At 49.2% G+C, this 24,534-nt stretch overlaps 1 protein-coding gene across 2 annotated transcripts in view; it reads left to right on the forward strand.

Moving 5' to 3' along the window:
• The window catches only part of PRPF6 (pre-mRNA processing factor 6), a 47,372-nt gene that overhangs the window by 9,853 nt on the left and 12,985 nt on the right, over positions 1 to 24,534 (forward strand). For both annotated transcript variants that reach the window (XM_039479446.2, XM_074406810.1), the window contains exons 5-12: positions 952 to 1,128; positions 1,345 to 1,500; positions 3,752 to 3,846; positions 4,303 to 4,459; positions 5,255 to 5,417; positions 14,212 to 14,330; positions 15,328 to 15,546; positions 20,758 to 20,880. In XM_039479446.2, coding sequence (XP_039335380.1) covers positions 952 to 1,128; positions 1,345 to 1,500; positions 3,752 to 3,846; positions 4,303 to 4,459; positions 5,255 to 5,417; positions 14,212 to 14,330; positions 15,328 to 15,546; positions 20,758 to 20,880 — 1,209 coding nt within the window. The remainder of the gene's footprint in view (positions 1 to 951; positions 1,129 to 1,344; positions 1,501 to 3,751; positions 3,847 to 4,302; positions 4,460 to 5,254; positions 5,418 to 14,211; positions 14,331 to 15,327; positions 15,547 to 20,757; positions 20,881 to 24,534) is intronic.

Genomic DNA, 24,534 nt, shown 5'->3' on the forward strand with positions numbered 1-24,534 from the left:
CAGGCAATTCTCCTGCCTCAGCCTCCTGAGTAGCTGGGATTACAGGCACGTGCTACCACGCCCAGCTAATTTTTTGTATTTTTAGTAGAGACGGGGTTTCACCATGTTGGCCAGGCTGCTCTTGAACTCCCGACTTTGTGATCTGCCTGCCTCGGCCTCCCAAAGTGCTGGGATAACAGTTATGAGCCACCACGCCTGGCTTAAATTGATTTATCTAAGTCTCACACCTGTAATCTTAGCACTTTGGGAGGCCGAGGTAGGAGGATCACTTGAGCCCAGGAGTTTGAGACCAGCCTTGGCAACACAGGGAGATCCTGACTTTACAAAATAAAAAATTAGCCAGGGATGGTGGCCCACACTTGTGGTCTCAGCAACTTGTGGGCTGGGAAGCTGAAGTGAGGTGATCCCTTGAGCCTAGGAGGTTGAGGCTGCAGTGATTTTAGGATTGTGCCATTGAACTCTAGCCCGTGCAACAGATGAATCCCGCCTCAAAACAAAACTTAAAAACAATTTCTGCATCAAAATCCTTTCTTTTTTTTTTTTTTTTTTTTTGAGATGGAATTTCGCTCTTGTTGCCCAGGCTGGAGTACAATGGTGCGATCTTGGCTCACTAAAACCTCCGCCTCCCGGGTTCAAGTGATTCTCCTGCCTCAGCCTCCCAAGTAGCTGGGATTACAGGAATGCGCTACCATGCGTGGCTAATTTTGTATTTTTAGTAGAGATGGGATTTATCCATGTTGGTCAGGCTGGTCTTGAACTTCCAACCTCAGGTGATCCATCCATCTCAGCCTCCCAAAATGCTGAGATGACAGGTGTGAGCCACTGCGCCCGCCCCAAATCCTTTCTAAAGCATGGTGGCATGGGGGCTAGAACTGAGCGAGAACATGGTCCTGCCTGGGCACGTGAAATTCTGCCAGAGAATTAATGTTTTTGGGGGCTGGATATTTCCAGAGGAAATTGGCGGAAGTCACAGAAGAAGAGTGGCTGAGCATCCCTGAAGTTGGCGATGCCAGAAACAAACGTCAGCGGAACCCACGCTACGAGAAACTGACCCCTGTTCCTGACAGTTTCTTTGCCAAACATTTACAGACTGGAGAGAACCATACCTCAGTGGATCCCCGACAAACTGTGAGCATCCAAAAAAAGGGCCCATGTGGCACAGTCTTGCTGGATCAGTGGCAGGATGGCGGGCAGTGTTGGATTCAGTGCTTCTGCAGGTCATGGCTGTGCTTTGGCCGAGTCTGTCTGCACAGCTGTGTGTGTGTCAGGCCACTGGGGAAGTATTTCAGCGAATACAGTTCTTTGGCATGAAGTGCAAACCATCGTCTTATTCTTCCCTTCTAGCAATTTGGAGGTCTTAACACACCCTATCCAGGTGGACTAAACACACCATACCCAGGTGGAATGACACCAGGATTGATGACACCTGGCACAGGTGAGCTGGACATGAGGAAGATTGGCCAGGCGAGGAACACTCTGATGGACATGAGGCTGAGCCAGGTGAGTTTTTTGAATTCTGAGACAGAGTCTTGCTCTGTCACCCAGAGGCTGGAGTGCAGTGGCACAATCTTGGCTCACAAAGCCTCCACCTCCTGGGTGGAGAATCAAGTCATTCTCCTAACTCAGCCTCCTGAGTAGCTGGGATTACAGGTATATACTACCACACCCAGCTAATTTTTTGTATTTTTAGTAGAGATGGGGTTTCATCATTTTGTCCAGGCTGGCCTTGAACTCCTGACCTCGTGATCCACCTGCCTCAGCCTCCCAACATGCTCGGATTACAGGTGTGAGCCACTCTGCCCGGCCTAGTAATAATTTTTTTTCAAAGTATGTTTTATTCCTGCACCTCAGTAAAATGTCTTATGGCCCAGCATGGAACGTGTACTTTGATCTAGAGATTGGGTGCTGTAGACACCAGTGAAGCAGAGACCTCTTTCTGGCATGTACATGAGAAATCGTGAAGGAACACGGTTCCTTCACCACGCTGGCCTGGCCAATATGGTGAAACCCCGTCTCTACTAAAAATACAGAAATTGGCCGGGTGTGGTGGTGGGTGCCTATTACAGGTGCAGGAGAATCACTTGACCCCAGGCGGTGGAGGTTGCAGTGAGCCGAGATTGCACCAGTGCACTCTAGCCTGGGCAACAGAGTGAGAATCTGTCTCAAAAAAAAAAAAGGGACTCAATCAAAGCTCACTACAACCTTGACCTTCCTGGGCTAAGGTGATCCTCCCACCTCCACCTACCTAGTAGCTGAGATTATGGGTATGTGCCACCACACCTAGCTAATTTTTGTATTTTTTGTTGAGATGGGGTCTCACTATGTTGCCTAAGCTGGGCTCAAGCTCCTGGACACAAGCCATCTGCCTGTGTTGGCCTCCCACAGTGCTGGGATTACAGGCATGAACTACCATACCCAGCCTGAAATTTGTTTACATAGAAATTGTAAAACTTTTCGGGCCAGCCACTCATGCCTGTAATCCTAGCACTTTGAGAGGCCAAGGCAGGAGGATTGCTTGAGCCTAGGAGTTCAAGACCAGCCTGGGAAACGTGGTGATGGTGAGACTCTTGTCTTTACAAAATCTAAAAAAAAAAACTTGGGCTTGGTGGTGCGTGCCTATAGTCCCAGCTATTAGGGAGGCTGAGGTGGGAAGATGGCTTGAGCCAGGGAGTTTGAGGCTGCAGTGGGCTGTGATAATGCCACTGTGCAGCAGCCTGGGTTACCGAGGGAGACTATCTCAAAATAAGTAAGACTTTGTCATGGTAATTTTTTTGTGGCAAAATAGAGGTAACAAAGAATGTACCATTTTAATCATTCTTGACTGTACGTACCTTTACTGACGTAATTATGTTCATGTTGTTATACAGCCTCATCACCGTGCATCTCCAGAACTGTTCATCTTCCCAGATGGAAATTGTGTACCCATTAAACACTGACTCCCCATGCCCTTTCTCCCCAGCCCCCAGCGTTCACCATTCTTTCTATGAATTTTGCAACTCTCTGCACCTCGTATGGGTGGAATCGCATGGTGTTTACCTTATTGTGACGGGCTTATTTCACTTAGCTTATGCCCTTAAGGTTTATCCATGTTGCAGCATGTGCCAGCATGTTCTCTTTTTGTTTTTGAGATGAAGTCTCGCTCTTTCACCCGAGCTGGAGTGCAGTGGCGTGATCTTGGCTCACTGCATCCTTTGCCTCCTGGATTCAAGTGATTCTCCCACCTCAGCCTCCTGAGTGTCTGGAATTATAGGCACACACCACCACGCCTGACTAATTTTTGTATTTTTAGTAGAGACAGGGTTTCACCATGTTGGCCAGGCTGGTCTGGAACTCCTGACCTCATGATCTACCTGCCTCGGCCTCCCAAAGTGCTGAGATTATAGGTGTGAACCACCACACCCGGCCAAAAAGTTTGCTTTTTTATAGAGATAGAGTCTTGGGAGGCTGAGGCAGGAGGATTTCTTGAGCCCAAGAGCTGGAGGCTGCGGTGACCTATTATCGCCACTGCACTCCTGCTTGGGTGACAGAGATCCTGTCTCAAAGAAATAAATAAAAATACAGTTCTTTTTTCTGTACAGAAGAAATTTGTTGTTATCACAAGGTGTTGTCTGAGTGAAATTAAAGTTGTTTTCTTTCTTCTACTACTACTCACTGCCAGTCAGGATTAAGGGAGGGTCCCTAGGGACCCTCTGGGAACTTTGTTTTGCGCCTGGTCATGTCCAGCTGACTCTCAGCCTGGCCTGTTTCACAGGTGTCCGACTCCGTGAGTGGACAGACCGTCGTTGACCCCAAAGGCTACCTGACAGATTTAAATTCCATGATCCCTACACACGGAGGGGACATCAAGTGAGTGCTCTGCAGAATCGCTGGGCTGGGATGGAGGTGCTAGTGGCCTAGGGTGTTTCGGATTTTATGTGGAAAATCTGCCATCAAAACGTGACATGGTTATCAGAAATACACAGTGGAGTAGTTTGGTTTTTCCATTTGAAAATGTCTGTATCCATTCATCGCGTACACTAAATGTTTTACACGTGATGGTGCAAGTCTGTGCCTGTGCTGAGTGGGGAAACCCCAGCTCTAGATCTGCACGTCCCATCTAGACCTTCAGGTCTCAGCGTTTGTCTGCGGGGAGGCCAGAGGGGCCTGGAATAGTGTGCACTGAGTTTTGAGTTGGTTTGTGTGACTCAGGACATCAGGATGGAGAGTTCTCACGCTGTGACTGTGAAGTGGGTGCCTTTGTTCTGGGTCTCGGGGGCACCCTGGCAGCATGGCCTGATGCTGTGTGCACTCTCACCCTTGTAGTGATATCAAGAAGGCGCGACTGCTCCTCAAGTCTGTTCGGGAGACGAACCCTCATCACCCGCCAGCCTGGATTGCGTCAGCTCGCCTGGAAGAAGTCACTGGGAAGCTACAAGTAGCTCGGAACCTTATAATGAAGGGGACAGAGATGTGCCCCAAGGTGAGACGTTTCCTGGGAGGCTGCATAATGGTGGGACCCCTACGGAAGTAAACTCGTTAGAGCAAATCACTTTGCCTTTTGGTGTCAAAACTACAGAGAGTGGACCTGGCAGGGGAGGATTGAGACATGGCCACACGCTTTTCCAGCTTGTTTTCACATGGAGTGAAGGCTGATCCACCGTCGTTTAATGGCAGGCTAAGCTTCCCTATAAAGAGCTCAGTTGATGAGCTCTTCACCCACCTAATGGCCGCCAGGTGCTGTGGCTCATGCCTGTAATCTCAGCTCTTTGGGAGGCCAAGGCGGGTGAATCATCTGAGGTCAGGAGTTCAAGACCAGCCTGGCCAACATGGCGAAACCCGTCTCTACCAAAAATACAAAAATTAGCTGGGCATGGTGACAGGCGCCTGCAATCCCAGCTACTCTGGAGGTGGAGGTTGCAGTGAGCCAAGACTGTGCCACTGCATTCCAGCCTGGGGGATAGAGTGAGACTCCGTCTCAAAAAACAGCAAAAAAGAACTACCCAAGCAGATGCACAGTCTCTGCTTTGTCCGTGAGTTACTCTGCAGGGCGTCGTATTCTTTTCACAAAGTGGTGTTTTGTGTTCTTTACTCCGACACACGGCAGCGTGTTCCCAAGTGTTGTCACAGGGGCGAGTCCTGGCGCAGGTGTGTTTGAGGCTGAGCTGGTTGGCTTTTGTATAGCCTGGGGCCCGAGGATCTGCTCTAGTGGTGCCCGCTACCTGCCTTGGCTTCCAGCCTGCACTGAGCCTTGCTGTTCTTATCTCTTGCCTCGCAGAGTGAAGATGTCTGGTTAGAAGCAGCCAGGTTGCAGCCTGGGGATACAGCCAAGGCCGTGGTGGCCCAGGCTGTCCGTCATCTCCCACAGTCTGTCAGGATTTACATCAGAGCAGCAGAGCTGGAAACAGACATTCGTGCAAAGAAGCGGGTTCTTCGTAAAGGTGAGCCTCCCTCAGAGGTGCCTTCCACAAGCAGGTGTTCCTGGGGGCTCTGGTCCCTCCCTTGTGGGTGCCCTTCCACCAGCAGGGGCTCCTGGGGGCCCTGGTCTCTGAAGGAGGGCTGCTTTCTCCATCCCTGGGGCCCCTCCTCTCAGCAGCTTTCGTGCTCCTGGCTCAGGCTTTTGGTCAGAGTGGATAAGGAGCCAGGGACGTTTTTCGGGCCTTTCCTCAGGCTGGGTTGTCTCTGCTCTTGGACCCTCCATGGGGGAGAGATACTGTGGTGCGCCAGTTCCCATCCTGGAAGGGAGGCTTGGGTTGAGCCCTCACTCCTGCCTTTTTCCAGTGTGTGACCTTGGATGTGCTGGGCGGTCACTCATCTACGGGGTGAGAACAATAGTAGCTCAAAGCCTGTGTCCTGGGGCTCTGAGGGCCACTGAGATGGTCTCTGTGAAGAGCATGCTGAGCCAGCACCTGGCACCTGGCAGACCCTTTGTGGGTGTTACTCATTCTTTCTCCTGAGGGGCACCAGAGCCACATGTTGATTGAACTCCTGCTGCTGACAAGGCAGTGCCTCCCAGCTCCTGCGAGGCAGTGTGTGCCGTCAGCTGAGGTCAGAGAATGACGGGCCGTGTGCCTACCAGCGCATCGGATTCCACCCAGGGATTCCGGCCAGGAGAGCGCTTTTGTGGTCGTTTGTTTACTTTTCCTACTGTGGATTCATTAAAGGAGCACTGTTTCTTTTGTCACCAGAACTGTGTAGTAGATGCTGCTCTTCAAATGGGTTCAGAACAAGTGCTAGTCGGGGCTGTTCTGAAGCAAATCTGTGCGGTGGCTTCTACCTGAATTGTTTTTTGTTTGTTTGTTTGTTTTTGAAACAGAGTCTCGCTCTGTTGCCCAGCTGGAGTGCAGTGGCACGATCTTGGCTCACTGCGACCTCTGCCTCCAGGGTTCAAGCGATTCTCCTGCCTCAGTCTCCTGAGTAGCTGGGATTACAGGCGTGCACCACCATGCCCAGCTAATTTTTGTGTTTTTAGTAGATATGGGGTTTCCTCATGTTGGCTAGGCTGATCTCAAACTCCTGACCACAGGTGATCCTCCCACCTCGGCCTCCCAAAGTGCTGGGATTACAGACATGAGCCACTGCCCCTAGGCTTTGTGTGTGTGTGTGTGTGTGTGTGAGAGAGAGAGAGAGAGAGAGAGAGAGAGGTGGAGTCTCAGTTTGTCGCCCAGGCTGGAGTGCAATGGCACAATTTTGGCTCATTGCAACTTCTGCCTCCCGGGTTCAAGCGATCCTTTTGCCTCAGCCTGATGAGTAGCTGGGACTACAGGTGCATACCACCATGCCTGGCTAATTTTCATATTTTTGATAGAGACGGGGTTTCACCATGTTGGCCAGGCTGGTCTTGAACTCCTGACCTCAAGTGATCCGCCCACATCGGCCTCCCGAAGTGCTGGGATTATCAGCATGAGCCACTGTACCCAGCATGAATTTTTTTTTTTTGAGATAGTGTCTCGCTTTTTCACTCAGTCTGGAGTGCAGTGGTGCAGTCTTGGCTCACTGCAACCTCCACTTCCCAGGCTCAGGCGATCCTGCTGGCTCAGCTTCCCGAATAGCTGGGACTGTAGTTGCCACCACTGCGCCCAGCTGTTTCTAATTTTTGGTAGAGTTGGGATCTTGCTATGTTGTTCATGCTGGTCTCAAACTCCTGGCCTCAAGTGATCCTCCTGCTTTGATTTCCCAGAGCGCTGGGATTACAGGCATGAGTCATTGCATCCAGTCTGTTCTTCCAGAATTTATAGCCTTGGAATAATAAGGTGTATTTTGTGGAATCAAGGGTAGTTTTCCGTGAGAACTTTTCAGCTCTCGTTTTTTCAAATGTGTGTTAAGTGAAATATCATATAGTCATGGGTCACATCGAGGCTTCTGTGCCGTTAGTCAGGGCTGTGCAGGTGAGGGGCTCTTTGCTAGAAAGCCCCTTATCTAATACAGTTCATTCACTTCCGTCCACGTTTGTTGGAGGTCAGGTGAAGTCGGCCTGCCTGTGGCCCGAGTTCTCCCCGTCTCGTGCTCTCATCCGTGAACATGCTTTCTTCCATCGGGGCTAGTACAGCCCAGCTACTCAGTGAGTGCACAGAGACAGCCTCTTATCACGGGGCCAGGAACAGAAAGTGAGCACCTGTCTTGGTTTGTAGAAATCATTTTATCTTTTTTCAGCTAGGAATAAATCGTTCTTTGATGAAAAGCACATTAAAGTCTGGGTAATTAGTATTGTTTATTTAGGAAAGCTCTACTGAATTCTTCCTGCCACAGTTTGATGAATGATCATGAATGTCTTTGTGGCCACTCCCTGCTCACCACCAGATTGTCTGGGTTCATTTCCAGTTGACTTTGGATTTAGAGGGGAGTATGCTGTTGGAGGTGGGTGCTGTCAGAGTGTTGAGGGACGCTTCCACGGCCATCCTCAGGGAGCGGCCTCCTGGCTCTGCTCTTTCAGGCAGAAAAACTTTGCTAAGGTGGAATGAACCCTGGATCTCCAGGACAGCCTTTGCCACTGCCCCTAGCTAGTACTGGTCCTGGCCTGCCCCTTCCCAAGAGTGTTTCCAAAAACAGCGCTCTCTTTCTGGGGTGAAGCCCAGCACTGCTTCATTTGTTGTTAGTGAACACTTAAAAGTGGCTTGAAAGGTCAGGTTTTTGAAATTAAGATGACAACTCCCTCCACTGGTGACTTAGGACACCTGCCAGCCAGAGAGCCGGGCAGGGCATGTGGGTTGTTGTGAGACTGAGCTGACACCTTAGTCCTTGGTTGGGAGAACAGGCATTTCGGGTGCTGGTCTTGAGAGCTGAGGAAGCTGAGTAACCTTGGCCATGGGGCTTGACCTCCGAGCTTCCATGTCTTCATCTGTAAAAAGGAAGAGGGCTTTCAGGATTGGGGAGGGTGCAGCATATGAGCTTACTGGCCGGGATGGGGTGTCCCTGTGCAGAGTGCCCTGGGGAGGCCCGGCTGGCAGCTCCCCAACAATAATGCAGCTGACAGGACATGTGAAGTACTGTGTGACTCCGCTAGTTAATGCAGATGTGTGAAAGTGGAGTTAACTTTACACTAAAGCCATAAGCTCTGGCCTGTGAAGCATGGCATCCTTCAGCGGCCATCACTGTCCCTCTGGGGGTACAGGAATGGCACAGTCAGGTTGCGGGTCTTTCCTGCAGTTACTTGTTCTCCAGAGAGCATGTTGGCCTCTGCACGGTCACATCTTCACAGCTTCATCTAGCATTCAGAATACGCTTTTCCTGTTCCAGGCCAACTTCAGGGGTGTGTGACTCCTTTACACACATTGGCTGGCTGCGGTGCTGCCTCTGCTTCTGCTCATCAGGTAACACTCCTTGGAGGCCGTTGTGACATGGTGTGCCATGTGCCTTCCGAAAGTTCCGGGGGGAGATGGCCTTGTTGGCTTTAGTGCCGTGCCTGTGGGCTGCTGATGACATGCCACTGGAGATAATGTCAGCTCTCTCCAGAAACTTGAAGACGCAGAATCCTGGAGGTCACAAGTTAATGACTCCAAAAATTTAGTCCCACGTGAATATTCTGTTCTTTAGAGACACGAAGTTCATCTCCACCAATGTACGGAGTAGTAAGAAGTAGTTGATATTTAGATAAATAGAGCTGCCCTCTCCCATGCAGGAGGTGTGAGAGCACACAGGAAAACCAGCTTCGTGGCTCCGTGTCCTCTCCCTGTCCCTCGTCTCCTGGTCGGAGGTTAGGAGGGAGCAGCTGTGACGTCCGTGTCTCGGCCTCATCCCTGGTCGCTTTGTTGGAGGTTAGGGCTTGCTTTACTTACTGCTGCGCCCTCTGCTGTCACCCTACTTGGTCAAGGTTCTTGACCTGGATGAGTAACCCAAATCTTTATTTATTTATTTATTTTTGAGAGTTCAAATGTTTATTTAAAACAGAAATTCCAAACCACTCCACCCAAGTCTTTATTTTTATTTATTTATTTATTTATTTATTTATTTATTTATTTTTTGAGATGGAGTTTCGCTCTTGTTACCCAGGCTGGAGTGCAATGGCGCGATCTCGGCTCACCGCAACCTCCGCCTCCTGGGTTCAGGCAATTCTCCTGCCTCAGCCTCCTGAGTAGCTGGGATTACAGGCACACGCCACCATGCCCAGCTAATTTTTTGTATTTTTAGTAGACACGGGGTTTCACCATGTTGACCAGGATGGTCTCGATCTCTCGATCTCGTGATCCACCCGCCTCGGCCTCCCAAAGTGCTGGGATTACAGGCTTGAGCCACTGTGCCCGGCCGAAGTCTTTATTTTTAAAACACAGTCTCATCCTGGTGCCCAGTCTGGAAGAGCAGTGGTGCAGTCAGCTCACTGCAGCCTCAGCCTCCTGGACTCTAGTGATTCTCCTGCTTCTGGCTCTTGAGTAGCTAGCACCACAGGCACATACCACCATGCCCAGATAATTTTTATTTTGAGACAGGATCTAGGCTAGAATGCAGTGGCATGATCATAGGTCACTGCAGCCTCAACCTCCCAGACTTAAACTGTCCTGTCTCAGCCTCCTGAATAGCTGGGTCTCCAGGGACATACCATCATGCCTGGCTAATTTTTTAGTTTTTTTTAGAGACGAGGTCTCCCTACGTTGCTCAGGCTGGTTTTGAACTCCTGGGCTCAAGTAATCCTCCCACCTCAGTCTCCCAAAATGCTGGGATTGTAGATGTGGGCCACCGTGCCCAGCGAGGACCCAAATCTTTATCCCCAAAGGGTCTGACTTGCTGGTAGTTCTGCTTTTTTGGCAGCTGTAGTTCCCATTAACTTTTACTCATAGAAGCAGAAATATTAAACTGTACTCAGGACCAGGCTCTGGATAGCCTCCCCCAGTGGGTGGCAGCAATTCGGTCTCGCTTTGGGGGGTCAGGATTGGCCTCTGCAGCCAGGGCTGGTACACGTGGAGGCCAGAGGGAGCTGTGGTCTGCACCCTGGTTGGCACATCCTCCCTTTGGACTAGTTCTCTTCACAGTAGGGTCCAAAGAGGCAGAGATGGGACTTGTGGCAGCAGAGCCATTCAGACATCATTGCCTATTCCTAGACCCGTGTGTTCCGGCTGTGATTGGTGTCTGTTCATAGCATCTGTGACGTCCCACTGGGCTGCTAGGCCACGGCTCTGAGTGGTGGGCGCGTGGTAAGACCATGTTCTGCAGCAGTGAATTCACGTAGTGTTGTCTTCTGGCCGTCTTTCAGTTGGTCAGGCGGACCACCAGGTAATAAGGCCAGGGCTGTCAGTGCCAGTGTGCTGTGTGGAACCACAGCGGGCTTTTGCCTCCTCAGTCCCTTGATCCTAAGGAACTCCCCAGAGGCTGTAAGTGCGGGCTGAGGGAGGAAGGCGGTTGAGCAGCCACCAGTGTGGGAGGCGTCTGCCGTGACTCAGGCGCAGTCTACCTGTGCTGCACCTGCCTGCCTTCCCCCCCATCTTCTGGGTGCCATTCCCACCCTAGGAGGCCACTGCCACATCTGTGCAACCTTGTGGCTTGGTCTGTCAGCAACATCCTGAGTGGGCAGCAGGTTGCTCAGTCATTTTACTTCCCTTAGCTGAGTGTTCATTCCCTGCCAGGGCCTCACGGCCAGCCAGGGGCTGTTTCTCAGCAGGAGAGCAGGTACCTGCAGGAGAGCTTAGCTAGCTCGCTTGCCCCTCGCTTCCCCACTCCTCTTCCCTCCTCTCCTCTTCCCTCCCCTCCCCTGCCCTCTCCCTTCCCCTTTTTTCTCTCTCTCTCCCTTTTTTTTTTTTTGAGACTGGGTCTCCCTCTGTCACCTAGGCTGGAGCTGGAGTTCAGTGGTGCAGTTTTGGCTCACTGCAACCTCCACCTCCTGGGCTCAAGCAGTCCTCCCCCCTCAGCCTCGCAGGTAGCTGGGACCACAAGCACATGCCACCATGCCCAGCTAATTTTTATATTTTTTTTTGTAGAGACAGGGTTTCGCCACATTGTCCAGGCTAGTCTCGAACTCCTGGGCTCAAGCAGTCCTCCCACCTCAGCCTCCCAGGATGCTGGGATGACAGATGTGAGCCACTGCAATCAGCCACCTGGCCTAATTTCTTTCTTTCTTTTTCTTTTTTTTGAGTCGGATTCTCTCTCTGTTACCCAGGCTGGAGTGCAGTGGCACAATCTTGGCTCACTCCACCTCCGCCTCCTGCGTTCAAGAGATTCTCCTGCCTCAGCCTCCCCAGTAGCTGGGATTACAGGTGCCCACCCCCATGCCCGGCTAATTTTTGTATTTTCAGTAGAGATGGGATTTCACCATGCTGGCCAGGCTGGTTTTGGACTCCTGACCTTAGGTGATCTGCCTGCCTTGGCCTCCCAAAGTTCTGGGATTACAGGCATGAGCTTCTGTGCCCTGCCTAATTTCTTTTTTTAAAAAAAAAATTATTTTATTTGTTTAATTAATAAGCATGCCATTGCACAGTCTAATTTCTTAACATTGTTGAATGTCTACAAGATTTATTTTTTTTCCAGCTGTCATGTCAGTACCTGCCAGACACACATGCACACAGAACCACATGCACGTACAGTTGGTTTGAATCAGTGTTTAAGCAAAGTCTGAGCATTGCCATTTGGTTGATGTCTTTTCTGGGTTCTTTGATGGAATTGGGTTGTTTCTTCCTGAGATTCCTTGTGTCAGGGTTTTGCTCACTGCAGGCATGAGATTGTTTCATGTGTGTCCTCTGTTTCCTGTATTCTCTTATAAATTGGAAGGTAGATTTGGAAACTTGGTAAGAGTAAGCTTTAATTTTTTTCTTTTCTTTTTTATCAAGAAAGTATTAGTCGCGATCCAAGCAGCATCAGGAGCTGCAGAGGCTGTCACTGCTCCGTGGTCACAGTGTCCTTCATGGAGTTCTCCACAACCTTTCAGCTCCTGCCTTTGGCAGTGGTTGGTCACTGGTGACTGCCTGTGTGACTGTATCGGGGTATGCAAGATGGTGACTTTAGCCGGGCGCGGTGGCTCAAGCCTGTAATCCCAGCACTTTGGGAGGCTGAGGCGGGTGGATCATGAGGTCAGGAGATCGAGACCATCCTGGTCAACACGGTGAAACCCCGTCTCTACTTAAAATACAAAAAATTAGCTGGGCATGGTGGCGCGTGCCTGTAATCTCAGCTACTCAGGAGGCCGAGGCAGGAGAATTGCCTGAACCCAGGAGGCGGAGGTTGCGGTGAGCCAAGATCGTGCCATTGCACTCCAGCCTGGGTAACAAGAGTGAAACTCTGTCTCAAAAAAAAAAAAAAAAAAAAAAAAGATGGTGACTTTACAGTTAGGTCACTCTTTTTGCTTTATTGCCGGAATTATTCTAAAGAGAAGAACTTTCTTATATCCGTGATTTGGTTATTCTGAGTTTATTTAGGAAAGACAGATACTTGATTTGCTCTCCTTTCAAATTTTGGAATGATGAGTTGGTTCTCCAGCATCCTCCAAGGATGACTAAAGGTCTGTTTTAGCTTTGCTGTGAACTTTGAATGCGGTTGTATTTTGTGGGTTCGAATACACTGCAGATAACTTTTTTTTTTTGAGATGGAGTCTTGCTCTGTTGTTCAGGTTGGAGTGCAGTGATGCAGTCAGTTCACTGCAGCCTCCACCTCCTGGATTCAAGTGATTCTTCTCCCTCAGCCTCCTGAGTACCTGGGACTACAGGTATGTGTCACCATGCCCAGCTAATTTTTTTGTATTTTTAGTAGAGATGGGGTTTCACTATGTTAGCCAGGATGGTCTTGATCTCCTGACCTTGTGATCTGCCTGCCTCGGCCTCCCAAAGTGCTGAGATAATAGGCATGAGCCACTGCGCCTGGCCTGCATTGCTGATCGTTGGTCGGTGGGAGTCTCCTCTAGTTTTAAATGTTACATAATTTTATTTTAAGGGAAAACATGTAATAATGAGGTATTTCAGACACTGGCTTTTTTTCCCTCTAAGATCTTAAGTGTACAGTTTGATGTCTTCATACATGCACCCGTGTAACCCACACTTGACGAAGGCATAGAGCATTTCCAGGGCAGGCGCTGTGGCTTACGTCCGTACTCCCAGCACTTTGGGGGGCTGAGGTGGGCGGATCACTTGAGGTCAGGAGTTTGAGACTAGCCTGACCAATGTGGTGAAACCCCGTCCCTACTAAAAATACAAAAATTAGCCAGGCATGATTGTAGGCACCTATAGTCCCAGCTACTTGGGAGGCTGAGGCAGGAGAATCACTTGAACCCAGGAAGCAGAGGTTTTAGTGAGCTGAAATAGCACCATTGCACTCCAGCCTGGGCGACAGAGTGAGACTCTGTCTCAAAACAAAAACAAAAACATTTCTGTCCCCCCAGAAAGTCCCCTGGTGCCTCTCGTTCAGTCCACACTTCCCCATTCGTTGGTAGTCATGCTTCTGACTTATTGAACCAAGATTAGTTTTGCCTGTTTTCAAAAGTCACATAAAGGGAGTCGTACAGTAGAAACTCTTTTGGGACTGGTTTCTTTTCGTTCAGCATGTTTTTGAGGTTCGTTCCCATTGTTGCTGGTGTTGTGAGTCCTGTTGATGTGACCCTGGCAGTCTCCGGTCACCCCCTTGCTTTCTGCTTCCACGAGATGGTTGTTTGGCCTTGTTTGTGTCTGCCCCGGACCTGAAGGAACACACATACAGGGCAGGTGTGTGGTTCTTGACTGTCACTGGGGAAGTCCACCTCATCCCGACCAGCAGCGTGCTCGCCACGTGAGCCTCCTGCTCTTATCTCCTTTTCTGTGACGTGGTTTCTCGTTTGACCTTTCCTAGCCCTCGAGCATGTTCCAAACTCGGTTCGCTTGTGGAAAGCAGCCGTTGAGCTGGAAGAGCCTGAAGATGCTAGAATCATGCTGAGCCGAGCTGTGGAGTGCTGCCCCACCAGTGTGGAGGTGAGTCTGGTGGGCTCAGGGCCACCATAGCCCAAAGTGGCCCAGGCCTGAGCCCAGGTTCAGTGTCTGGAAGTGACGCCGTAAGCAGAGCATTGAGCTCACTCAGGCTGCGATTTCTGGGAGCAGAAGGCCATGTGGAACCCCAGTTTGCTGTTCTGTACGCAGCTGCTAGGCAGGGTGGTCAGTGGCTTCAGCTGGTTGTGCTCTTCATGGAAGTGCAGAGAGAATCTTAGCTCGTCCGTGATTGACTGTAGAAAATGCTGTGCTGGGCACTCTCTCAGGGGCCATTCTTCTCGTTCAGCCCAGAGTTTGTCACAGGAGCTGAAGGTGGCAGGGAGATAGAAAACATTGCTTTCTGCCAGCCCCACGTGTCTGCTCTTTGCCTCAAAGCTAGTGGGATTTCTTTGGATAAGCATCCCAGGTTACAGCATTCTGTGCAGTGATTTTTAGTCTTGGTTTTATGATAACCAGTATGTCTTTAATTATCTTAGGGGATATTGTGAAATTCTCCAAACAAAATTAATCTTATTTTATTTACATAAAAATAAATAAAGCCCATACACATTTTAGGGATGGAATGTTGCAGAGTCAACATTGCTAGGGTCTGGGAACTCCAGGAGGCTGAACGCCCTTCTGTGTGTTTAGCCCATGAGGGCAGTAGCCTCATCCTGCCTATCTGTGCCAGGGTCCTGGTATCGGGTCTGGCACGCTGTGTGCCTGGAGGCAGTGTTTGTGAACATTCAACTGAGAATCTCTTCACGCTGACCAACTTTTCATGCTCACTAGTCACTAAGTAAGTCAGAGGCATAAGTGATCAGTTGATCAGGTGAGAAATGTTGCTGTGAACACTTCTCAGGCTACGTTCAGATGGTTCTCGAGAGCTAAGGAAGAATGTGGTGGCCACACTGGGGGCCTGTTTAGGGTGGGTCGCTGTCTGGCCTGCAGCTGTCCCTGCAGCACTGTGTCCTCTCCTTTTTCTGGTGTCCTCTCCGTGTAGCTCTGGCTGGCTCTGGCAAGACTAGAGACCTATGAAAATGCCCGCAAGGTCTTGAACAAAGCGAGGGAGAACATCCCCACAGACAGACACATCTGGATCACGGCTGCTAAGCTGGAGGAAGCCAATGGGAACACGCAGATGGTGGAGAAGATCGTCGACCGGGCCATCACTTCGCTGCGGGCCAACGGGGTGGAGATCAACCGCGAGCAGTGGATCCAGGTAGGCCGCGGGCGGGTGTCGCGGCGTCTGCTTCCAGTGTACGTGCTGCACAGGGAGCCCTGCACGGGCCTGGGGGCTGCCGCATGCTGCTGGGGAGTCCTGCGCTGGCCGCAGAAGCAGAGGCGTGGCTGGCCCCGAAGGACCTGGGGATGCCCCTGTCACTCTTGGTAGATTCAAGGCCTGGAGTTCGTCTCGGGGTGAGTGCCTCTGAAGCCCTTTTGGTGTGTGCACACCTGACCGCATTGCTTTTCTAGTAGAAACAGTACACCTAAAAGAGAATGACAGGAACTCTCACTGCTTCTTCTACTCTTCTCCCTTGCCTTTTTGTTTTTGTTTTTGAGAGGGGGTCTTGCTCTGTCACCTAGGCTGGAGTGCAGTGGTGTGATGTTGGCTCCCTGCAACCTCCACCTCCTGGGTTCAAGCCATTTTCTTGCCTCAGCCTCCCAAGTAGCTGGGATCAGATGCATGCGCTGCCACGCCCGGCTTATTTCGTATTTTTAGTAGAGACTGGGTTTCTCCATGTTGGTCAGGCTGGTCTCAAACTCCTGACCTCATGATCCACTCGCCTCAGCCTCTCAAAGTGCTGGGTTATAGGCGTGAGGCACCATGCCCGGCCCTTTTTTGCCTTTTTTTAAGGGGTCACCCACTGAGCTATGTTTCTCTCAAGAAAAATAAATAATGAAATTATTATTTCTGGCTGAACGCAGTGGTTCACACCTGTAATCCCAGCACTTTGGGATGTCGAGGTGGACGGATCAGGAGGTCAAGAGATCGAGACCATCCTGGCCAATATTTTTAGTAGAGAACATCCCCATCACTACTGAAAATACAAAAAAAAAAAATTAGCTGGGCATGGTGGCACATGCCTGCAGTCCAAGCTTACTCAGGAGGCTGAGGTAGGAGAATTGCTTGAACCTGAGAGGCAGAGGTTTCAGTGAGCCAAGATCGTGCCACTGCACTCCAGCCTCACCATAGAACAAGACTCTGTCTCAAAAAAAAAAAAGAAAAAAAAAAAAAAAGATTAAAAAAATTATTTCTGTTTTATTTTATGTCCGTTTTCCTTTTTTTTTTTTTTTTTTTAATTTAAGAGACAGGGTCTTGCTGTGTTGCTCAGGCTAGAGTGCAGTGGTGCATTCATGGCTCACTGCATCTTTGATCTCCTGGGCTCAAGTGATCCTCCTGCCTTAGCCTCCCAAGTAGCAGGCCTGTGACACTGTGCTTGGCTAATTTTTTTATTTTTATTTTTTGCCTTCTTATGCTGCCAAAGCTGGTCTTAAACTCCTGGCCTCCAGCGATCGTACCACCTCAGCCTCCCAAAGTGTTGGGATTATAGGCATCAGCTGCCATACCCAGCCAAAGGCGGTTGATTAAGCTATAATTAACATCCTATAAAAGCCACCCATTTAAAGTTTATGATTCCGTGGTTTTTAGTTTATTCACAAAGTTATACATCTATTACCACAATCTTAGAACCTTTTCATCACTCCAGAAGGAAATCCTGTATCCACTAGTTGCTCCCCATTTATATACCTCTGTAGCCTTTTTTTTTTTTTTTTTTGAGACAGGGTTTTGCTCTGTCTCCCAGGCTCATGGTGCAGTCTGTCTTGGTTCTCTGCAACCTTTGCTTCCTGGGCTCAAGCAATTCTCCTGCCTCAGCCTCCTGAGTAGCTGGAACTACGGGTGTGTGCCACCATGCTCGGCAAACTTTTTTGTGTTTTTTGTAGAGATGGGTTTTGCCATGTTGTTCAGGCTGGTCTCAAACTCGTTAGCTCAGGTGATCCACCTGCCTCGACCTCTCAAAGTGCTGGGATTATAGGTGTGAGCCACCTTGCCTGTCTAACCTTGCTTTTTTACTTTCTTTCTCTGTACTTTTTTTTTTTTTTGGACATTTTGTATATGAATCCTCTTCAACTTATACATCCTGATAAACCCATTGTAAACTGAAAATATCCTAAGTCTAAAATGCATTTGAGGCTGGGTGTTGTGGCTCATGCCTGTAATCCCAGCATTTTGGGAGGCTGAGGTGGGCGGATCACTTAAGGTCAGGAGTTCAAGACCAGCCTGGCCAACATGGTAATACCTCATCTCTACTTAAAATACAAAAAAATTAGCTAGGCTTGATGGCAAGCACCTGTAATTTGAGCTATTTGGGAGGCTAAGGCAGGAGAATTGCTTGAACCCAGGAGACAGAGGTTGCAGTGAGCCAAGATGGTGGCACTGCACTCCAGCCTGGGTGACAGAGTGAGACTCCATTTCAAAAAAAGAAAAAATAAAATGTGTGCAATACACCTAACCTATTGAACTTTTTTTTTTTTTTGAGACGGAGTTTTGCTCTTGTTACCCAGGCTGGAGTGCAATGGCGCGATATCGGCTCACCGCAACCTCCGCCTCCTGGGTTCAGGCAATTCTCCTGCCTCAGCCTCCTGAGTAGCTGGGATTACAGGCACGCGCCACCATGCCCAGCTAGTTTTTTGTATTTTTAGTAGAGACGGGGTTTCACCATGTTGACCAGGTTGGTCTCGATTTCTCGACCTTGTGATCCACCTACCTCGGCCTCCCAAAGTGCTGGGATTACAGGCTTGAGCCACCACGCCCGGCCCCTATTGAACTTTATAGCTTAGCCTAACCTACATTAAACATGCTCAGAACGCTTACTTTAGCCTACAGTTGAGCAAAGTCATTGAACGTAAAGTGTTGAGTAACTCCTGTAATTTATTGAATACTTCGGTGAAAGTGAAAAACAGCAGTGGTTTGAGTCAAAGTGTTGCTTCTACTGAATGCATGTGGCTTATGCACCCTCCCACGCTGGGTCCTCCTGTGAGTGGAATCACACGACATGTGATCTTCTGTGACTGGCCCTAACTTAGTGGAATCACACGACGTGTGATCTTCCGTGACTGGCCCTAACTTAGTGGAATCACACGACGTGTGATCTTCCGTGACTGGCCCTAACTTAGTGGAATCACACGACGTGTGATCTTCCGTGACTGGCCCTAACTTAGTGGAATCACACGACGTGTGATCTTCCGTGACTGGCCCTAACTTAGTGGAATCACACGACGTGTGATCTTCCGTGACTGGCCCTAACTTAGTGGAATCACACGACGTGTGATCTTCCGTGACTGGCCCTAACTTAGTGGAATCACACGACGTGTGATCTTCCGTGACTGGCCCTAACTTAGTGTGTTTTCCGAGTTCCTCCCTGTTGTAGCATGGAGGTGTTGAGATCCTTTACTTTTAAATTGGGTTGTGTCTTTATTATTGTCTGTGTATTATTTTTGTCTATTGTTTTATTATTGAGTTGTAAGAGATGTTTTTATAGGTTCTGGATATAGTCACTTATCAGATACACAATTTGCAAATACATATGGCCCCTGACTTCCCATGGTTTGACTTTACTGTGGTTCAGAAGCAATTTGCATTCATTAGAGACTGTACATGGAGGAAGAGCCAGCACCTTTGTTGCAGGCCCTGAGGTCTGGGTGTGGGGTCATTGCCCACTGACCTGCCCAGGAGTTCTCAGCACTGACCTTCTCACCAGCATCTCTGCCTCAGATCCTTGCTCTTGGCTCTGCTTTCTGTCTGGGATGGTTTTCTGGTGCTGGCAGGGCCCAGGGGGTGTGGGAGCACCTGGCTTCTGTGGCACTTCACTCACTCCTGTTGTGGTCCCCCGGGTGGGTGTGCCGCTGTGGTACCTGTGCCCCTGCACCCTGTCTCTCTGGCTGGCTTAGCAGTCTCTGGTTGGTAGACACATTGTCTTGCACTTGTGGGAATATATTTGTAAGATGAATGCCTTAAAGTAGAACTGCTAGGTCAAATATGTGCATGTTTTATTTTGATAGAGAATGAGAACTTGCCCTCCATAGAGATAGGTGGTTCTTAGCAGTATAAGATTTATGCCCATCATCACCAAGTGAGCCAGTCAGCATATGTTTCAGTGTTGCTCATCTGATACATGCAAAATGGCAACTTAGAATTGTTTAATTACCATCTTGAAAATAAGAATGGGGGCTGAGTGTGGTGGCTCATGCCTATCCCAGCACTCTGGGAGCCCAAGGATCACTTGAGCCCAGGAGTTGAGGACACCATTGTTCTCCAGCCTCGGTGACCCAGTGAGACCCTGTCTCAAAAAAAGAATGGGGCCAGGCATGGTTGCTTATGCATTAATCCCAGCACTTTGGGAGGCTAAAGCAGAATGACTTGAGACCAGGAGTTTAAGACCAGCTTGGGTAACATAAGGAGACCCCGTTTCTACAAAAATAATGTAATAATGGGCATGCTGGTACATGTCTGTAGTCTTGGCTACTCGGGAGGCTGAGATGGGAGGCTCCCCTGGGTCTGGGAGTTGGAAGCTGCAGTAAGCTATAATTGCACCACAGCACTCCAGCTTGAGTGACAGCGGGGAGACCCTGTTTGTCTCTCTCTCTGTCTCTTTCTCTCTCTCTTTTGCAAGATGGAGTCTTGCTCTGTCACCCAGGCTGGAGTATAGTGGTGTGGTCTGGGCTCACTGCAACCTCCGCCTCCTGGGTTCAAGTGATTCTCCTCCCCCAGCCTCCTGAGTAAGCTGGGATTACAGGGGGTTGCCACCACGCCTGCTTAATTTTCGTTTTTTCTTTTTCTTTTTTTTTTTTTTTTTTAAGTAGAGACGGGGTTTCACCAGGTTGGCCACGCTGGTCTCAAATTCCTGACCTCATGATCTGCTCTCCTTGGCCTCAGAGTTCTGGGATTACAGGCATCAGACACCACACCTGGCCGATACCTTGTCTCTTAAAAATGAAAAGGGCTAAAAAAAAAAAAAAAAAAAAAGGCCGGGCGTGGTGGCTCATGCCTGTAATCCAAGCACTTCGGAGACCAAGACAGGCGGATCACCTGAGGTTGGGAGTTCACGACCAGCCTGACCAACATGGTGAAACCCCGTCTTCAAAAAAATAAAAAATAAAAATAAAAAGGGTTTACATTTCTTTCCACGTTTAAAAGTTGTTTGTATTTTTATTTTCTGGTGAACAGTGTGTCTTTGTCCTTTGTGACATTTCTCTATTGTTTTTTTCCGATTGGTGTGCAATAGACTCACTTCCTCAGCTTCTTGCTAGGCAATATCAGCATCTCATGCTGGTGTCTCTCAGTCTAACCATCCAGGAACGCCGTGCTCCCTGTTGGGAATCTGCAGCTGTGATCTCCAGAATCAAAAATAATTTACGTTTCCTCTTTCAGGATGCCGAGGAATGTGACAGGGCTGGGAGTGTGGCCACCTGCCAGGCCGTCATGCGTGCCGTGATTGGGATTGGGATTGAGGAGGAGGATCGGAAGCACACCTGGATGGAGGACGCTGACAGCGTGAGTCGGCGACAGGGCCTTGTCCCCATCGCGGGGTCTCTGCTTGTGGGAACGGCAGGCACCTTACCTAGTAGGCTGCTTTAGAACTTCTGCATACGCTTGTTTGCATGTAGTTGCACTTCTGAGTAGAGTCTGCTTTCTGCTAACCTAAGTGTGTTTGTGTTTGTTTTTGTTCTTTTGAGACAGAATCTTGCTCTGTCGCCCAGGCTAGAGTGTAGTGGCATGATCTCAGCTCACTGCAACCTCTGGCTCTTGGGTTTAAGGATTTCATCTGCCTCAGCCTCCCGAGTAGCTGGGATTACAGGCGCACGCCACCATGCCTGGCTAGTTTTTATATTTTTAGTAGAGACAGGTTTTTACCATGTTGGTCAGGCTGGTCTTGAACGCCTGATCTTGGGATCCACCTGCCTCAGCCTCTCAGAATGCTGGCATTACAGGTATGAGCCACCGTGCCCAGCCTGTTAACCTAAGTTTAAGCGAAGAGCTCATGTTTTGAATTCTTACTGAATGCACAGAGCCCAGCACATTATCCAAGGTCACACAGTAAGTGGACAGGCCTGGGAGCTGCGTGTGGTTGGACCGCAGCTGTTTTAGCCGTTACTGCTAGGACATCTGGGTTGTTCCTATTCCCTGGTTTCTACTGTAAATTGCATTACAGAAAACATTTTGCATACAGAGCTTTTGCCTCCTTTGAGATTATTTCCTTAGAATAGGTTTCCAGAGAAAAGATTTTAGGGCCAAAATCAGTAAACATGTTTAAGGTTTTTTTGTTTTTTTGAGACAGTCTCACTCTGTCGCCCAGGCTGGAGTGCAGTGGCGCAATCTCAGCTCACTGCAACCTCTACCTCCCAGGTTCAAGCAATTCTCCTGCCTCAGTCTCCCGAGTAGCTGGGATTACAGGTGTACCCCACCATACCCGGCTAATTTTTGTATTTTGGGTAGAGATGGGTTTTCACTGTGTTGGCCAGGATGGTCTGGAACTCCTGACCTCAGCTAATCCGCCCGCCTCAGCCTCCCAAAGTGCTGGGGTTACAGGCCTGAGCTACGGTACCTAGCCATTTAAGATATTTAATGCAGATATAGCCCTCTTTTCCTTTTTGAAATAAAAATAATTTCAGACATACAGGAATGTTGCAAAAGTCTGCAAAGAATTCTTATGTGTCCTTTACCCACGTTCCTTATAATTTACCCATTTTTACCGTATTTGCCTATTTATTTAGAGACAGGGTCTTGCTCTGTCATCCAGACTGGAGTACAGTGGCACAATCATGGCTTACTGCCACCTTGAACTTCTGGGTTCAAGGGATCCTCCTGTATCAGCCTCCTGAGTATCTGGGGCTACTCGGGCATGCCACCACACCCAGCTAGTTTTTAAAATCTTTTTTTTAGAGATGAGGTCTTGCTATTTTGCCCAGGCTGATCTCAGACTCCTGGCCTTGCGCTGTCCTCCTGCCTCAGCCTCTGAGTTGCTGGGATTACAGGTGTGAATCGCCACGCCCAGCTCACATTTGCTTTCTTACTGCCCCCACACTCATGCTTACCTCTTTCTTTTTTCCTGGAACAGTTTGACAGTGAGTGCGTTGCAGGTGTGTGCACTTTACCTTTAAGCACTTTTGGTGTGTGTTATTTTAAAAGAGGACATTCTCTTACACAACCATAGCTCAGTTATCAAAATCAGGAAATTAATGTTGGGACAGTACTATCATGTAACTTGAGACCTTACTCAAATCTCACCCGCAGGCTGGGCATGGTGGCTGACACCTGTGAACCCAGCACTTTGGGAGGCCAAGGTGGGCAGATTGCTTGAGCTCGGGAGTTGAAACCAGCCTGAGCAACATGGAAGAACCCCATCTTTACAGAAACAAGCCAGGCTTGATGGTGCACGCCTGTAGTCCCACCTACTCAGGAGGCTGGGGGCGTGGATCACTTGAGTTCAGGAGTTTGAGGCCACGGTTAGCCATGATTGTGCCACTGCACTCTAGCCTGGGCGACAGCAAGACCCTGTCTGAAAAAAAACGTCCCACCCGTTGTCTCTGTGTCCTTTTAGCAAAAGAAAAAACCGACTGTTCTGTTGAGGAACACAGGGTCATCCTCAGGTTAGTCTGGAAGGGAGCCTCAGCCTTTATTTTTCATGAGTCTGAATTTTTTTGAGGACTGCGGGCCAGTGATTCTATAGACTCCTCTTTGACCTGGGTCTCTGTGGTGTCTGCTCTGGGTTGCGTTGGTTTCTCTTGATGCATCGCAGCAGAGAGGTGTGCACCCGTCCAATGCCGACCCTTCGGTGCAGGCATTTCCACTGTGTGGTTGCTGTTTGTTTCTTTGTTATTATTAATAAGTATTTTGAAGAGCCGTTAATGATGCTTCTAGGCCTGAATCCGTTATTTCTGTGGTGTTTGCTAAATGATGATTTTTAAAAATCTATTTTTATACATTAACATTTTTTTCGGTAGAAACTATCTCACTCTGTTGTCCAGGCTGGTCTCGTACTACTGGCCTCAAGTGATCCCACCTCAGCCTCCCAAAATGTATCGTATTACAGGTGTGTCACTGTGCGTGGTCATGCACACATAGTGATGCTGTGAAGTTTCTCCTGCATTTTATCAGTTGGAATTCTGTGGTAATGAAGAGCTTCACTTTCTCCCTCATCCGTGTGTGTTCACTTCCTTTGGTCCTTGGGATCCTGGCATTGTCCGTGTGATACACACATGGTTCTTTTTTTTTTTTTTTTTTTGAGATGGAGTCTCGCTCTGTCACCAGGCTGGAGTGCAGTGGCACCATCTCGGCTCACTGCGACCTCCGCCTCCTGGGTTCAGGTGATTCTCCTACCTCAGCCTCCCGAGTAGCTGGGACTACAGGCATGTGCCACCACGCCCAGCTAATTTTCATAGTTTTTACTAGAGACAGGGTTTCACCATGTTGACCAGGATGGTCTCGATCTCTTGACTTCGTGATCTGCCTGCCTCGGCCTCCCAAAGTGCTGGGATTACAGGCGTGAGCCACTGTGCATGGCCACACGTGGTTCTTTTGCACCCTTTGTGGCACAGCCCAGAGCTGGACCATCCTCCTGCCCCATGGGGTTTTCTGTTCGTTTTGTTTGTTTTGTTTTATTTGAGTTGGAGCCTCACTCTGTCGCCCAGTGGAGTACAGTGGTGTGATCTCAGCTCGCTGGAACCTCCACCTCCTGGGTTCAAGGGTTCAAGCAATTCTCCTGCCTCAACCTCCCAAGTAGCTGGGATTACAGGTGTGTGCCACTGTGCCCGGCTAATTTCTGTATTTTTTATAAAGATGGGGTTTCACCATGTTGGGCAGTCTGGTCTCGAACTCCTGACCTCAGGGTGTTCCACCTGCCTTAGCCTCCTAAAGTGCTGTTAGAGCGGATGGGTTTTTCTCTTTGTATTCACTTGTCTTTTACAGGTTTCTAATGAGTGTAACTTTATACAACACCTATATTTATTTATTTATTTATTGAGACAGGGTCTCACTCTGTTGCCCAGGTTGGATGCAGTGGTGCAATCTTGGCACACGTACAACTTCCACCTCTCGGGTTCATGCAGTTCTTATGCCTCAGCCACCCAAGTAGCTGGGATTACAGGCATGCGCCACCATACCCAGACAATTTTTGTATTTTTAGTAGAGACAGGTTTTCACCATGTT

The sequence above is a fragment of the Saimiri boliviensis genome, chromosome 9 (assembly GCF_048565385.1).
Source record: "Saimiri boliviensis isolate mSaiBol1 chromosome 9, mSaiBol1.pri, whole genome shotgun sequence".
In the NCBI taxonomy this organism is placed as follows: Eukaryota; Metazoa; Chordata; class Mammalia; order Primates; family Cebidae; genus Saimiri; species Saimiri boliviensis.